Source organism: Corythoichthys intestinalis, unplaced genomic scaffold (genome assembly GCF_030265065.1).
Source record: "Corythoichthys intestinalis isolate RoL2023-P3 unplaced genomic scaffold, ASM3026506v1 HiC_scaffold_23, whole genome shotgun sequence".
NCBI lineage: Eukaryota > Metazoa > Chordata > Actinopteri > Syngnathiformes > Syngnathidae > Corythoichthys > Corythoichthys intestinalis.
In genome coordinates this window covers 1,052,594-1,067,181 of record NW_026651592.1, presented here as the reverse complement: position 1 = coordinate 1,067,181, position 14,588 = coordinate 1,052,594, and the positions used below count along the sequence as shown (strand labels likewise).

The window sequence follows — 14,588 nt, the reverse complement described above, 5'->3', positions numbered from 1 at the left end:
AAAAGTCAATTCAATTAAAAAACAATTTTTTTTTTTATGCAAAAATAAATTTGAAACTCAAAAAAATATATTTGAAAACTATTTTTCTTTGATTGAATTTTTTATATTTTTTATTTAAGTCGTTTTTTTTTTTTTTTTTTTTTTGATTGAAACAACAGTTTTGATTGAAGTCATGTAATTTTGCGTTTGGACCACATTTTGGCTAGGACATTTGTGTCTTTATTATTCAATCAAAAAATAAGTTGCTTCAAACAAAAAAATATATATTTTCAAAAGAAAAATCACTTCAATCAAAAATTTTTAAAAATTCAATCGTAGACAATAAAGGTTTGAATGTGAAAAAATATTTGAGACTCAGAAATTCGCATTTGAACACTATTTTTTATTCAAACTGTTTTCTTTGATTGAAGCAATGCAATCCTTTTTGTGTGTGAGCCATATTAAGGGTAGGACATGTGTGTCTAAATCATTCAATCGCAACAAAAGTTGCTTTAATCAAAAAAAACTATTTTTAATCAAAGAAAAAAATCATTTACAAAAATATATATTTAAAAAAAAAAAAAAATATATATATATATATATATATATATATATATATATTTTTTTTTTTTTTTTTTTTTTTGAAGTGTCACTTTTTTTGAAAAGCAAAAAGTTTTAAACTCTTTTTTTTTTTAAGTGGAAAAAGTTTTGAACGCACTTTTTTTTAAGTGGAAAAAGTTTTGAAGGCACTTTTTTTCAATTTACTCATTTTGACACAAAGATTCAACTTCAATGCTAGTTCTGGTGTGTTTGAGTGGCAGGTGACTACGCCAATGGCTTAAAAGTATGAAGCAAGAATAATGGCCACCAGGGCTCCATCCAGCCATCGGAGTCTGCTGGAGTCCAAGCCGAATATAGGGCACCGGTACGGGGACTATAGGATCAAACCTCCTAAAACCACTGAAATGCAGATAAAAATGTTTTGGCACAGTTATTTCAATAGCACATACAAAAACTGATTTTTACTCAAAATTGTATTTTTTCAATGATTTGCAAAATAAAAGTTAACAAAAACAGCAATAACGGCTACCTCCATCTCCTAATTTTTATTTTTCCTCATTTCCTCAAATCTCAATTTTAACTACTTAAGAACAAAGGATGTATATTAAAATTGAAGTTAATGTAAACATTTACTTTTAGTTTTGTTTTTTTTTTTAATAATAAAGATAGGGTTTAGTAACATACATTCAGAAAAATAAGTACAAATGACTTATATTATGCAGAGTGAAATGGAATATATTTTGAAGGTCGCCCAAACATTGACTTTTTTAAATCATAAGGAAATGAATAAGTAGCCTAACATAAATGAATATAAGTCCGAAGTGCACATTGACATCTAAGATGTTCTGCACCTCCTCATCAGAGCAAGTAAAACGAAATATGATAAATAAGCCTCCTAAACTCTTTCCTTGCTCTTAAAGATTTCATCCATTTTCTGTTGCATTGCCCTTTTTTGTTGCATCAATTCAACACTTTTTTGTTTTTTTTTTTGCTGTTCCAGAAAACATGCACATTTGAACCAATCAGAGCTAACTATCTTTGCTGATCACATGTCAGTACGTCAGCCAATTAAACGGATAAATGAGTCCGGACGTTTTGCCCTGAATCTTATACCGGAACTGCGTTCCTGACTGTTCTGGCTCACTTTCACCCCTGGATAGATGTCCAGTCCATTTGGACCCTCAGATGGGTTTCCTTTGTTTTAGTGTTGTGAATTGTAGTATGCCAAAGTTACTGTGTGGTCAATGTAAAATCTGGTCCGTCTAGTTTACATACTCTTAAATAGTCTTTGCATAAATTATATATTTTATGTTTTTGTATTTATTCATAGCTTCACATAAAATGGACATATTTTGAATTGAAACTAGGAAATGTCATTTCTGGGGAAAATTGCGTGGGAATGCCTTCCTCGAGCGATCCATTATCCCGTACCTTGTTTTGGGGGTCACTTCCTATTCATTTTGGGGAGTTTTCTCATTGTTTCCTGTTTATTTTTTGTCAGTTCCTCGCTGTACATTTTTGATAAAATCCTGTTGATTTCAGGGGCATCACTCGACCTATCCACACGGCCGTCCAGAGACCGATGGGGGGCAGGTGCTCATGGTTCAAAAGGGGCACATGAACAAAAATGTAATACACCTTACAACAACATAACTTCCAGTTTTAACCAGCTTTACAGTATAATTGGCTGTGACTCTGAAAGACTTTAACAGTGAATAGAAATCAACACTGTCATCAACACTTTCTGGCTGTGACTCAGTCAGTCTTTGCCCCCTTCGACCTCAAAACTTCCTTACTCAACATGTTCATCTGAGAACAAACCAAATTAGATGTTCACTGAGCCACAATCAGCAGTTTTTTCAAAATTATTATTTCATTATTAGAGAACTTAAAGATGTGTACCTTTCTAGATATCGTTATGTAGAGAACAGACAAACATGGTCGAAACATGAGGTCGAAACAGCCTTGGAGCGGGGGGTAATTCATTTTTAAAGTAGAAAACTATGTAAGAGAAAATTACATATTATTAATTTTTAAAAATCCCCACAATGAACCTGGTGTAAGAATTTTCACTACAGTATTTGCGCGAACAGGGTTTGATAGGGCAACACTGTTTGTTTTCAACCACCAGATGTCCCCAGACTCCTCACCACACACTCAGGTCACAGTGGCTTTAAAAAAAAAATATATATATATATATATATATATATATATATATATATATATATATATATATATATATATATATGTATATATATATATATATATTTTTTTTTTTTTTTTTTTAAGGTGTTTTCGGTGCTCTGCACGTGCCTGCCTATCCGATACTGGGGCACTGGCAAGCAAGCAATTTTTTGTAATTATTAATATTTTTTAGCACTGTTTGTCTAACCTCCCCTACAGGGACATCGACAGAAATGAAATAAATTTTAACACTCTGGTGTGCACTGGAAAGTATTTTTAGCACGCCGAAACTGCTGGTGTCCGATGCGCGCCTGCAGTTTGTGGCCTATAAAATGAACTTGGCCTGGGTGTGTGGTGAGGAGTCTGCAGTCTGCAAGGATATTCAGGGATAGAATCCAACTATTATAAACACAATTACAATGTTATTGTTCTACAACATTTGATGTCATTACTTTATTAATTATTAGGTGGTAGAGTTGTCAAATATGGATAATAATGAAATAATAGTTTTGAAAAAACTGTGCTGATGGTGGCTCAGTGAACAACTGATGTGGTTTGTTCTCAGATGAACAACAAGTTGAGGAGGGAAGTTTTAATATAGAGACTGAAGGAAGAAAAGAGGCAAAGACTGACTGAGTCACACCCAGAAAGTGGTAATGACAGTGTTGATTTCTATTCATTATTCCCCCCTCCCAATTAAAGTGTTGGTAACACTTTACAATAAGGGTCCCTTAATTAACATTAGTTGATGCATTTTTAAACAATAACTAATGTTTAAGTAACATTACAATAATTAATAAAATTGCTTATCTAACATTTATTAATATATTAATTAACATCAGTTAATGCATTAGTTAATGCATAACCAGACAGTAACTAATGGTTTGGTAAAATTAAAAAAAATACATAGGCCTATATAGGGTTAGGGTTTGTTAACTTAGCATTTATAATTTCTTAGTTAAGGAACACATGTGGGTTAATTAAGGTTAAATAATACCTATAAGGTATCATTACTTAACCTTAATTAACCATTACTGAATGTTTTTTGGACCCTTATTGTAAAGTGTAGCTCATGTGTCCCTTAACTAAGAAATTATAAATGCTTAAGTTAACAAACCCTAAACCTATAAAGGCCTATATTTTTTTTTAATTTTACCAAACTATTAGTTACTGTCTGGTTATGCATTAACGAATGCATTAACCAATGCATTAATTAATGCACTAACTCATGTTAATTAATACATTATTAAATGTTGGGTGAGCAATTATATTAATTATTGTAATGTTACTTAAACATTAATTATTTTCTTAAAATGCATTAACTAATGCATTTACCATTTACCACATGAGCATTGTGTAATCATTGACATCAACAATGGCGAGCTACTAGTTTATTTTTTGATTGAAAATTTCACAAATTCTATTAAAACAAAAACGATAAGAGGGGTTTTAATATAAAATTTCTATAACTTGTACTAACATTTATCTTTTAAGAACTACAAATCTTTCTATCCATGGATCGCTTTAACAGAATGTTAATAATGTTAATGCCATCTTGTTGATTTATTATTATAGTAAACAAATACAGTACTTATGTACCGTATGTTGAATGTATATATCTGTCTTCTGTCTTATCTTTCCATTCCAACAATAATTTACAGAATTTACAGCTTCTTTACACCAAGCATTTTACCTATTGCAGATGCAGTCTTCCCAGCCTGGTGCAGGTCTATAATTTTGTCTCTGGTGTCCTTCGACAGCTTTTTGGTCTTGACCATAGTGGAGGTTGGAGTGTGACTGACTGAGGTTGTGGACAGGTGTCTATTATACCGATAATGAGTTAAAACAGGTGCCATTAATACAGGTAACGAGTGGAGCCTCGTTAGATCTTGTTAGAAGAAGTTAGACCTCTTTGACAGCCAGAAATCTTGCTTGTTTGTAGGTGACCAAATACTTATTTTCCACGACGATTTGCAAATAAATTCTTTAAAAATCAAACAATGTGATTTTCTGGATTTTTTTTCCCACATTCTGTCTCTCATGGTTGAGGTTTACCCATGTTGACAATTACAGGCCTCTCTAATCTTTTCAAGTCGGAGAACTTGCACAATTGGTGGTTGACTAAATACTTATTTGCCCCACTGTATATATTTTTTTAACCCTTCATTACCGTCAACCGGATGTTGTACTCGCCGACGAATTTACGTCATCGATGACGTCGACTATGTCGACTAGTCGGGACAGCTCTAGATTCTACTACAATCTAACGATATACTGGCAAGCAGGGAGGCCAGTGGGGTGGCCAAGAAATTTATAGAGAGGGCCGTGGCCACCCATTTGTGGCACCACTGCTGAATTTAAGAGAATCAGGAGTTTTCATCTACTTGAATGCAAAACCACAAATCTCAGCACCTTTTAGACACACCAAATGGAAAGACACTTGCACACAGGTTAATGTTTAAAGAATTCTGCCAGCAAAACATTGACTCAATTTATTTTACATCCACATTTGACATTTGAAAGATACACCAATACCAAAGTCTCCACTTGGCTTCTTCTCTCATATTGCTTCACGCCATTGTGACGTGAACGCTCACTGGACAGTTCATTAGGCACACCTGCATCAGCTACTTGGGTGTTCCGCACAAAATAAATTCGAAACAATACAAGTATTTATTATTATTTAAATTTTGGATGAATTTAGGGCTTTTAAATGGAATTTACATCAATACCGTATCTGTCTGCCTTATGCCATTGATGTATAATGTCCTGCTGGGTGTACCTAATAAAGCGACCAGCGACTGGAGAGAGAGAGAGAGACACCCTCAGACACGGAGCTGGCACACAATAAATTATTAAATTAACATACACACAACATATGAGCGGCCTGCAAACGCTTTTACAGTAGTAGCAATACCAGTGGTTGAAAAGGAAACAATCATCATCATTAAATACAGTACAAAGTCTTCCCGGCCATCATGATGTCACACGCTAGCACGATCACAATCTAATACAACACTCGAGATACACGCACACATACGCACGGCTCACCTGCTGGATTATAATTTACACCAATTTCGTCTTCCTTCAGTCTGTTTTTTTTTCTGCAAATGTAAATTGCCAGCCTGCCCGCTTTCTTTTCAACTTTAAAAGAATACAAGAAACAAAATCAAATGAAATGGAATAGAAACACATACTGTTAAGAAACCTATAGGGCTTCATTTTGCCTCCATCCCTGACTGGAGTATTACCGAATAGTATGAAAACCACAGACACAGGTTTAAAAAGTAACAAAATAAAACTAATACACTGCAAGATTAGAGTCACCTTTTTAAAACAAAATATCACTTTTTAAATTTTTGTTTTTTGACCAAGTTGTATATTTTTTAGTAGGGCTGTCAAAATTATCGCGTTAACGGGCAGTAATTAGATTTTTTAAATTAATCACGGTAAAATATTTGACGCAATTAACGTACATGCCCCACTCATAACAGATCAAAATGACAGTACAGTTAAATGTTCACTTGTTACTTGTTTTTTGGTGTTTAGCACCCTCTGCTGGCGCTTGGGTCCAAGTGATTTTATGTGTTACATCAGGGGTCGGGAACCTTTTTGGCTGAGAGAGCCATGAACACCACATATTTTTAAATGTAATTCTGTGAGAGCCATGCAATATGTTTAAAACTAAAAAGTACAAGTAATATGTACATCTTATGTAATTTCAACACTTTTAAAGAACAATAAGTCTCTGAATTATTTTTAATAACTTTTATAAATGATAATAAATTAAATAACAATTATTAAAATAGTTATTTTAATATTTTGTGTCCACAAATAGACTGTTGTACTTACGGTTTTTAACCAGCAGGGGGGAGGCGTTCGCTACGTGTCGTGCATGGGCAATAAATGTTCGCATTTTAGAGCAATGTGAGACGGACGTTGTAAACTAGTATTTTTTTCTTGTTTGAGGTGATAAAAAGAGTATAATTTGACTGTGTATATTAGCGGATTGCTTTATTTTATGATGATTGTGATGAGTGCTGTGTGTTAATATAGTTCAGAAATATGTTAATCGTTAAGTATTGTAATGTCCGTAACTATTTGTGGGCCCTTGAAGAGGCCATCAGATGGCAGAGTAGTGACGTAGCGGGAAGCAAGGAGGAGAGAGCGTACGGCGTGAGAGCGAAGTTAGCATGTTGCAGATGCCGCTGTTATTTTGTTTATTATTTCTATGGTTGCCACCAACAATAAATTGGGAATGTCATCACCGACTCCTCTCCTTCCTATTTCCCCATTCTGTGCCATTACAGTATCTTTATGTGTGACTGCAGATGTGTTCGTAATGGCGAGCGGACGACGAGTGAATGCTAGTAGTGTCTAAAATGCAGAAGTTAAATGTTTTGTCACAAAAACTTGTATTTGTTTATTAATATAATTATGTAAGAATCCACATTTCAGAGCGAATAAGAAATGAGCCGTGTGTGTGCAGCAATGCGAGACGGACGTTGTTTTTTTTCTTGTTTCAGCTGTACAAGAAACAATGAAAATAAAGCAAAATTAAATGTGTAGCAACAGACTGAAGCATTTAATCCCTGTCTGCACCACGCTACAGATCTATAGCTATTATTTCAACCGACTGCCACACGCATCATCTGACTTTAGACGTTCTCCACTGCCGCACCTGTAGTGTCCCGAATGTCGCCTGATCACTAGTTTGCTAATGGAAAATATGTGAGCGCCCCTTACTGGTTGCTATTTTTAACGCTTCCCCTGTGGCTCTTACGCCCGCCAGGTTTCCCCCGAGGTCCTAGCCCCCTTCCCATTACATAACGAAACTTTTTTTTTTTTTTTTTGAATAACTGAAGATTTGTCTGCGAGCCAGATGCAGCCATCAAAAGAGCCATATCTGGTTCGCGAGCCATAGGTTCCAGACCCCTGTGTTACACCATGAGTGAGCATGGTGTAATTATTGACATCAACCATGGCGAGCTTCTAGTTTATTTTTTGATTGAACATTTTACAAATTTTAATACAACGAAAACATTAAGAGGGGTTTTAATATAAAATTTCTATAACTTGTACTAACATTCATCTTTTAAGAACTACAAATCTTTCGATCCATGGATCGCTTTAAGAGAATGTTAATAATGTTTATGCCATCTTGTTGATTTATTGTTATAATAAACAAATACAGTACTTTTGTACCGTATGTTGAATGTATATATTCATCTTGTGTTTTATCTTTCTATTCCAACAATAATTTACAGAAAAATATGGCATATTTTATAGATGGTTTTAATTGCGATTAATTACGATTAGTTTTTAAGCTGTAATTAACTCGATTAAAAATTTTAATCGTTTGACAGCCCTATTTTTTAGCTTAACGTCGTAATGAGAATGCAGTCATGCATTTGAAGAAAAAAGTTTTGTATTTTTATGTCATAATTATTTTAGAGGGAACAATTTTTTAGAATTTAACAGTTTAGGTCATGTTTTTAAGTAATATTAATTGTCACCCTTTCTGTGATATATCACAAAAATGAGTACACCCCTTGCATTTCTGCAGATATTTAAGTATATATTTTCATGGGACAACACTGATAAAATGACACTTTGACACGATGAAAATTAGGGGCCGTTTACATGGTGACTCTCCGAGAATACGAAAAATTTCAAATTTGCATTTGCGTCTCCATTTGAACAATGTCGCGATTCCGCATGAAAACGATGTAGTATTCATGCCAGGCCCTAGGGGGCAGTGCAGATTTACTGGGCGACAGAGAATGATGCACTCTGACCCCACCAACCTCCCTCAGCCCAGAAAAAAGTATCCCCGCCCACTCGAAGCAATGTCATTTTTCTTTTGTTCAAAAAGGCACAAAAATTGAAACGTTCAACATATTTGATTTAAAAATATTATTAAAACAATAAATTAAAGCAGACATTCCGCCATATTTGCCGTTTTTAATGTTTAGTAGCACCGCTGTGCACGCCCAATGTGACGTGTACGAGTGCTGACGTTAGCAGCGCGGTCTCGCGCCGCAGGAGCCTTTGATATGCATGCCGAGGAAGCCCTCCTCGACCCCCCGCAATCGGATTCTTCCACTTTGGAAGCAGGATTCAGGATTTTTCGTCTTCGCCTTCCGTCTTTGTCGACACCATAGGCACGCGAGGCAAGTCCGCAACTCAGTCATTGCGTCTTTGTGTCGCAGAGTCGTCATGTAAACTGCCCCTTAGTCTATGTGCAGCTTATATAAAAGAGCAGGGGTGGCCAACCCTGGTCTTCGAGGGCCATTGAGTACTGCTTGTCATTTTCCCTCCAAAATGTCATGTGACTCGTTACAGGAGTGCTCTGCATTGCTGCAGAGATTGAAGAGGTGGGAGGGTCAACCTGTTAGTGCTCAGACCATACGCCGCAGTCTACATCACATTGGTGTGCATGGCTAGCATTTAAGCTAGCGGACTTTTGTTAGGCAAATTAGGCTAATTTAATCTACTAGATGTACATATTGATCAGACGAGATGGACGTTTGAACATGATTGTTTTGTATCGTGTTTTATTGTTAAAATGTGTGTCGTTTTGAACATAAGTGTACATATGTGTGTTAAAAGTTTTTAAAATTCTCAAAAGTGAAGGAAGGAAAAAGCTTCAAAAAGCACAATAGCCTTGTTTGCTATCTGTAAAGCTGAACAAGGCCAGAACACGTCACATTAATAAAGTAAAAAAGAACATGCTGTGGAGTAGTTTACGTGACGGAAAAAAAAAAAAAAAACGACTGAGAGACAATATGGCGGAGGGGACTCCGGCGTTGTAAAGTCGAAATCGTGTAAGTCGAGTACGTCGTATTTTAAGAATAAAGTCAAGTCAGATGAACATTTTTCTCAAAATATTCAACATCTTTGTCGTAAAATGATGACTTTAATCTCATAGTGCTTTGTTTTTCTTCTTCAGATCGTGGCCTGAATACTCCTTTGTAGAATCTGCTTGCTTTGGAGTAAAAAAATAAGTACTGAAAAAATACAGAAAGCTGTAAAAATGGTAGAAAAATAATGAAGAGGCAAATAAGTGGGACACTGGCAAACAATTGGACTTGTCCCAGAAGGCGGCAAAAAGACCTGTCAAAGGCAAATCAGTACTACGCAAGTAAGGCAATTCAAAACAGCAGACACTGCGACTTTAAAAGGAACGCTCATATGGCGGCCATATTGGTCAGTGCACGCGAGGCTCCCGAGACCATTTCTTCGAATCGCCTCGCGCCGATCGGCTTTGGCTCGAAATAGAAAGTGAGGCTGTAAGCTCGTCCCCACAAACATGCTGACGGTCGAACCTCTAAAATGTTTGTACTTCTTGGAAATTGAGCGAGCCTTCCTGAAGTTCAGTGTCGTAAAATGGCAACGTTTTCAGGTCCTGTCGTGTGGTTCTAAAAGAGCAACATGTACAGCGAAATCCCAGATAGTTGTGGTTCTCTATGCACTTATTTACATATTTTTCCTGATATATTTGCTTGCAAATAAGTATTTAGTCAACCACTAATTGTGCAAGTTCTCCCACTTCATAATATTAGAGAGGCCTGTAATTGTCGACGTGGGTAAACCTCAACCATGAGAGACAGAATGTGGGAAAAAAAAAAAAAAACAGAAAATCCCATTGTTTGATTTTTAAAGAATTTGTTTGCAAATCATGGTGGAAAATAAGTATTTGGTCAATACCAAAAGTTCATCTCAATACTTTGTTATGTACCCTTTGTTGGCAATAACAGAGGCCAAATGTTTTCTGTAACTGTTCACATGCTTTTCACACACTTTTGCTGGTATTTTGGCTTATTTCTCCATGCAGATCTCCTCTAGAGCAGTGATGTTTTGGGGCTGTCGTTGGGCAACACGGACTTTCAACTCCTTCCACAGATTTTCTATGGGGTTGAGATCTGGAGACTGGCTAGGCCACTCCAGGACCTTGAAATGCTTCTTACGAAGCCACTCCTTTGTTGCCCTTGCTGTGTGTTTGGGATCATTGTCATGCTGAAAGACCCAGCCACCTCTCATCTTCAATGCCCTTGCTGGTGGAAGGAGATTTTCACTCAAAATCTCTCGATACATGGCCGCATTCATTCTTTCCTTTGCATAGATCAGACGTCCTGGTGCCTTTGCAGAAAAACAGCCCCAAAGCATGTTTCCACCACCATGCTTCACAGTGGGTATGGTGTTCTTCGGATGCAATTCAGTATTCTTTCTCCTCCAAACACGAGAACCTGTGTTTCTACCAAAAATTGCTATTTTGGTTTCATCTGACCATAACACATTCTCCTAGTCCTCTTCTGGATCATCCAAATGCTCTCTAGCGAACCGCAGATGGGCCTGGACGTGTACTGGGTTCAGCTGGGGGACACGTCTGGCAGAGCAGGATTTGAGTCCCTGGCGGCGCATTGTGTTACTGATAGTAGCCTTTGTTACTGTGGTCCCAGCTCTCTGTAGGTCATTCACTAGGACCCCCCGTGTGGTTCAGGGATTTTGCTCACCGTTCTTGTTATCATTTTGACGCCACGGGGTGAGATCTTGCATGGAGCCCCAGATCGAGGGAGATTATCAGTGGTCTTGTATGACTTCCATTTTCTAGTAATTGCTCCCACAGTTGATTTCTTTACACCAAGCATTTTACCTATTGCAGATTCAGTCTTCCCAGCCTGGTGCAGGTCTACAATTTTGTCTATGGTGTCCTTCGACAGCTCTTTGGTCTTGGCAATAGTGGAGTTTGGTGTGTGACTGACTGAGATTGTGGACAGGTGTCTTTTATACCGATAATGAGTTAAAACAGGTGCCATTAATACAGCTAACAAGTGGAGCCTCGTTAGACCTCGTTAGAAGAAGTTAAACCTCTTTGACAGCCAGAAATCTTGCTTGTTTGTAGGTGACCAAATATTTTCCACTCTAATTTGGAAATAAATTCTTTAAAAATCAAACAATGTGATTTTTTTTTTTTTTCCACATTCTGTCTCTCATGGTTGAGGTCTACCCATGTTGACAATTACAGGCCTCTCTAATCTTTTCAAGTAGGAGAACTTGCACAATTGGTGGTTGACTAAATACCTATTTGCCCCACTGTATATTGCCCAAGATGAAAAGAAAGGAAAGTCAGGCGGTAGATTTCGCATGAGAGACATCAGTCAGCTTTTACAGTGGTACTTCGAGACACGGAAGCTTCGGAACACGAAATTTTTTTTTAAGCTTTTCCTCTTTTATATTATGAAACGTACTGTAATAGATAGTTCTTGCTTGCAGCAATGTGATAATGCAAATACGTTTGAACACAAATGTAAACAAAAGAAATATACACACTACAATCTGCTACACAATGCTCATGTGCATCAAAAGAATATAACTTACAAGCAATGGTGTTTCAAGGAACAAACACTGAGATGAAATGGCAAGAACTGCAAAAAGGCAAAGGCTGCCAAAGTTAGTTAATCTTTTAGCACATTTTACTATGAGCTTGAGTAGTCGTGTGATAACGTCTGTAGAAAGAATGAGCTGAAACCTCACAAATTCATTACACTTAAGCACCAGTACAGGGTGACAAATAATTAACAAAGACAGGCAATCAGAGGACATGACAGTGCCATAAGTTCCTGTTTCCTGCTTAAAACGTAATTCATTATAAGAAAAAAACCATGATACGAAAGCAACTTTGGAATGAATTAATTCCGTATCTTGAAGTACCACTGTAATTTTAAAGTTAATCTTGCGAAATGACTTTGAAATGATAGTTTCTGGATCACAGTTTGTGGTGTATTTACGGTTTCAATTACAAAATTTAATTACTTGCTGTTTTTTTTTTTCTTTTCACTGTCCCTACACCTATAGCGGGGGCCAGGGTATTTTTATTTATGATATTTGGTTCATTGAAAAAAAGCTATCTTTTATGGCAGAGCACAGGCATAGATACTGTGAATTATGGCTTTTTTGTGGTCCAAACATTCCAAGCCCCTACAAAAAACATGTACCCAGTGTCAAGACTTGACCCCCTTGGTGGGCTCAGTAGACTGGCGCACATCAGTCCACTCCTGCATGGTATTCTGCAGGGCCTGCGTTTTCTCCTTATCCACCAGAACATAGTCCACTTTCTCGTCAGATGTTACAGACGACGTCGACGGCTGCCGAGTGACAAAAACACAAAATCTTCACAGTGCTCTTACACGTTGTAATATAATAGCCATTTACCTTTCTGTGCGCACTTGGCGACCCGGGCTGGAAGTCCAGTGCGAGGTAGTCCACGTTGCCACTCTTGCGAAGGGCCGGACTGCTGGTGCTGCTCACGGCCGGGGAGGTAGACGCTGGGTTGTGCTATCAAGAAAACGAACGTGGTTATGACATGCTGAGCTTTTAATGTTTGAATTATACACACTCACCATGGCCACATAGTTCTCCTCGCTGTCTGCAGAGTCAGTGCTGGTGATGCTTTGCGTGGAGATGGGACGACAACGCTGCGACGACATGGAATTCATGGCGGGCCTGTGGCAAAGCACGCCGGGAGGCTGTTACTAGATTGTTCTTGGTTCTAGACAAATTTTGAAAGTCTTGATCTGGTCGTGCCCTGACCAAGACTTGTTAGAAATCAAAAACAACTGAGAATAAATCAAGACTTTTGATAGTCAAGAATGAGACCAAGACAGAAACCCTGAATTCACGACCGACAGTAAGTCTTTTGGCAATCGAATTCACGGCAAAGCCTTGATCTTGACTTAATCTCAGTGATTCCCTAGATCAAGACATTTTGGAATCAAGACACAGACTAAAACCATGACTGACACCTGACGAAGACTTGTTAGAAATCAGGAACAAGTGATATTAAATCAAGACTTGTTATAGTCAAGAATGAGACCAAGACAGAAACCTTGAAACCAAGACCTAGACTAAATGTTTTGGCAATTGAATCCACTTAATCTCAGTGATTCCCGAGATCAAGACATTTGGGAGTAAAGAAACAAACCAAAACCATGACTGAGACCTGACCAAGACTTGTTAGAAATCAGGAACAACTGAGATTAAATCAAGATTTGTGATAGTCAAAGAACGAGACCGAGACAGAAACCCTGAACCCAAGACCTAGACTAAGTCTTTTGGCAATCGAATCCACTTAATCTCAGTGATTCCCAAGATTAAGGCATTTGGGAGTAAAGAAACAAACCAAAACCATGACTGAAACCTGACCAAGACTTGTTAGAAATCAGGAAAAACTAAGATTAAATCAAAACTTTTGATAGTCAAGAACGAGACCAAGACAGAAACCCTGAACTCAAGACCTAGACTAAATCTTTTGGCAATCAACTCCACTTAATCTCAGTGATTCCCAGGGACAGGATTTTTTGGAATCAAGACACAGACCAAAACCCTGACTGAAACCTGACTAACACTTGTTAGAAATCAGGAACAACTGTGATTAAATCAAGATTTGAGATAGTCTAAAACAAGACCAAGACAGAGACCCCTAAACCAAGACCTAGACCAAGTCTTTTGGCAATTGAATCCACTTAATCTCAGTGATTCCCAAGATCAAGACATTTGGGAGTAAAGAAACAAACCAAAACCATAACTAAGACCTGACCGAGACTTGTTAGAAATCAGGAAAAACTAAGATTAAACCAAAGCTTTTGATAGTCAAGAACGAGACCAAGACAGAAACCCTGAACCCAAGACCTAGACTAAAACTTTTGGCAATTGACTCCACTTAATCTCAGTGATTCCCAAGTTCAGGACGTTTTGGAATCAAGACACAGGCCAAAACCATGACTGAGACCTGACTAACACTTGTTAGAATTTAGGAACAACTAAGGTTAAATTAAGACTTGTGATAGTCAAAAACGAGACCA

General features: G+C 37.3%; 1 protein-coding gene across 2 annotated transcripts in view; it reads right to left on the bottom strand.

The window, feature by feature from the left end:
* Window positions 1-9,469: 9,469 nt before the first annotated feature.
* Window positions 9,470-14,588, bottom strand: part of LOC130911116 (GRB2-associated-binding protein 2-like) — a 143,360-nt gene continuing 138,241 nt past the window's right edge. For both annotated transcript variants that reach the window (XM_057828831.1, XM_057828833.1), the window contains 3 exons: window positions 13,128-13,230; window positions 12,940-13,062; window positions 9,470-12,872 (listed from right to left, as the gene is read on the bottom strand). In XM_057828831.1, coding sequence (XP_057684814.1) covers window positions 12,729-12,872; window positions 12,940-13,062; window positions 13,128-13,230 — 370 coding nt within the window. In that variant the 3' untranslated portion in view covers window positions 9,470-12,728. The remainder of the gene's footprint in view (window positions 12,873-12,939; window positions 13,063-13,127; window positions 13,231-14,588) is intronic.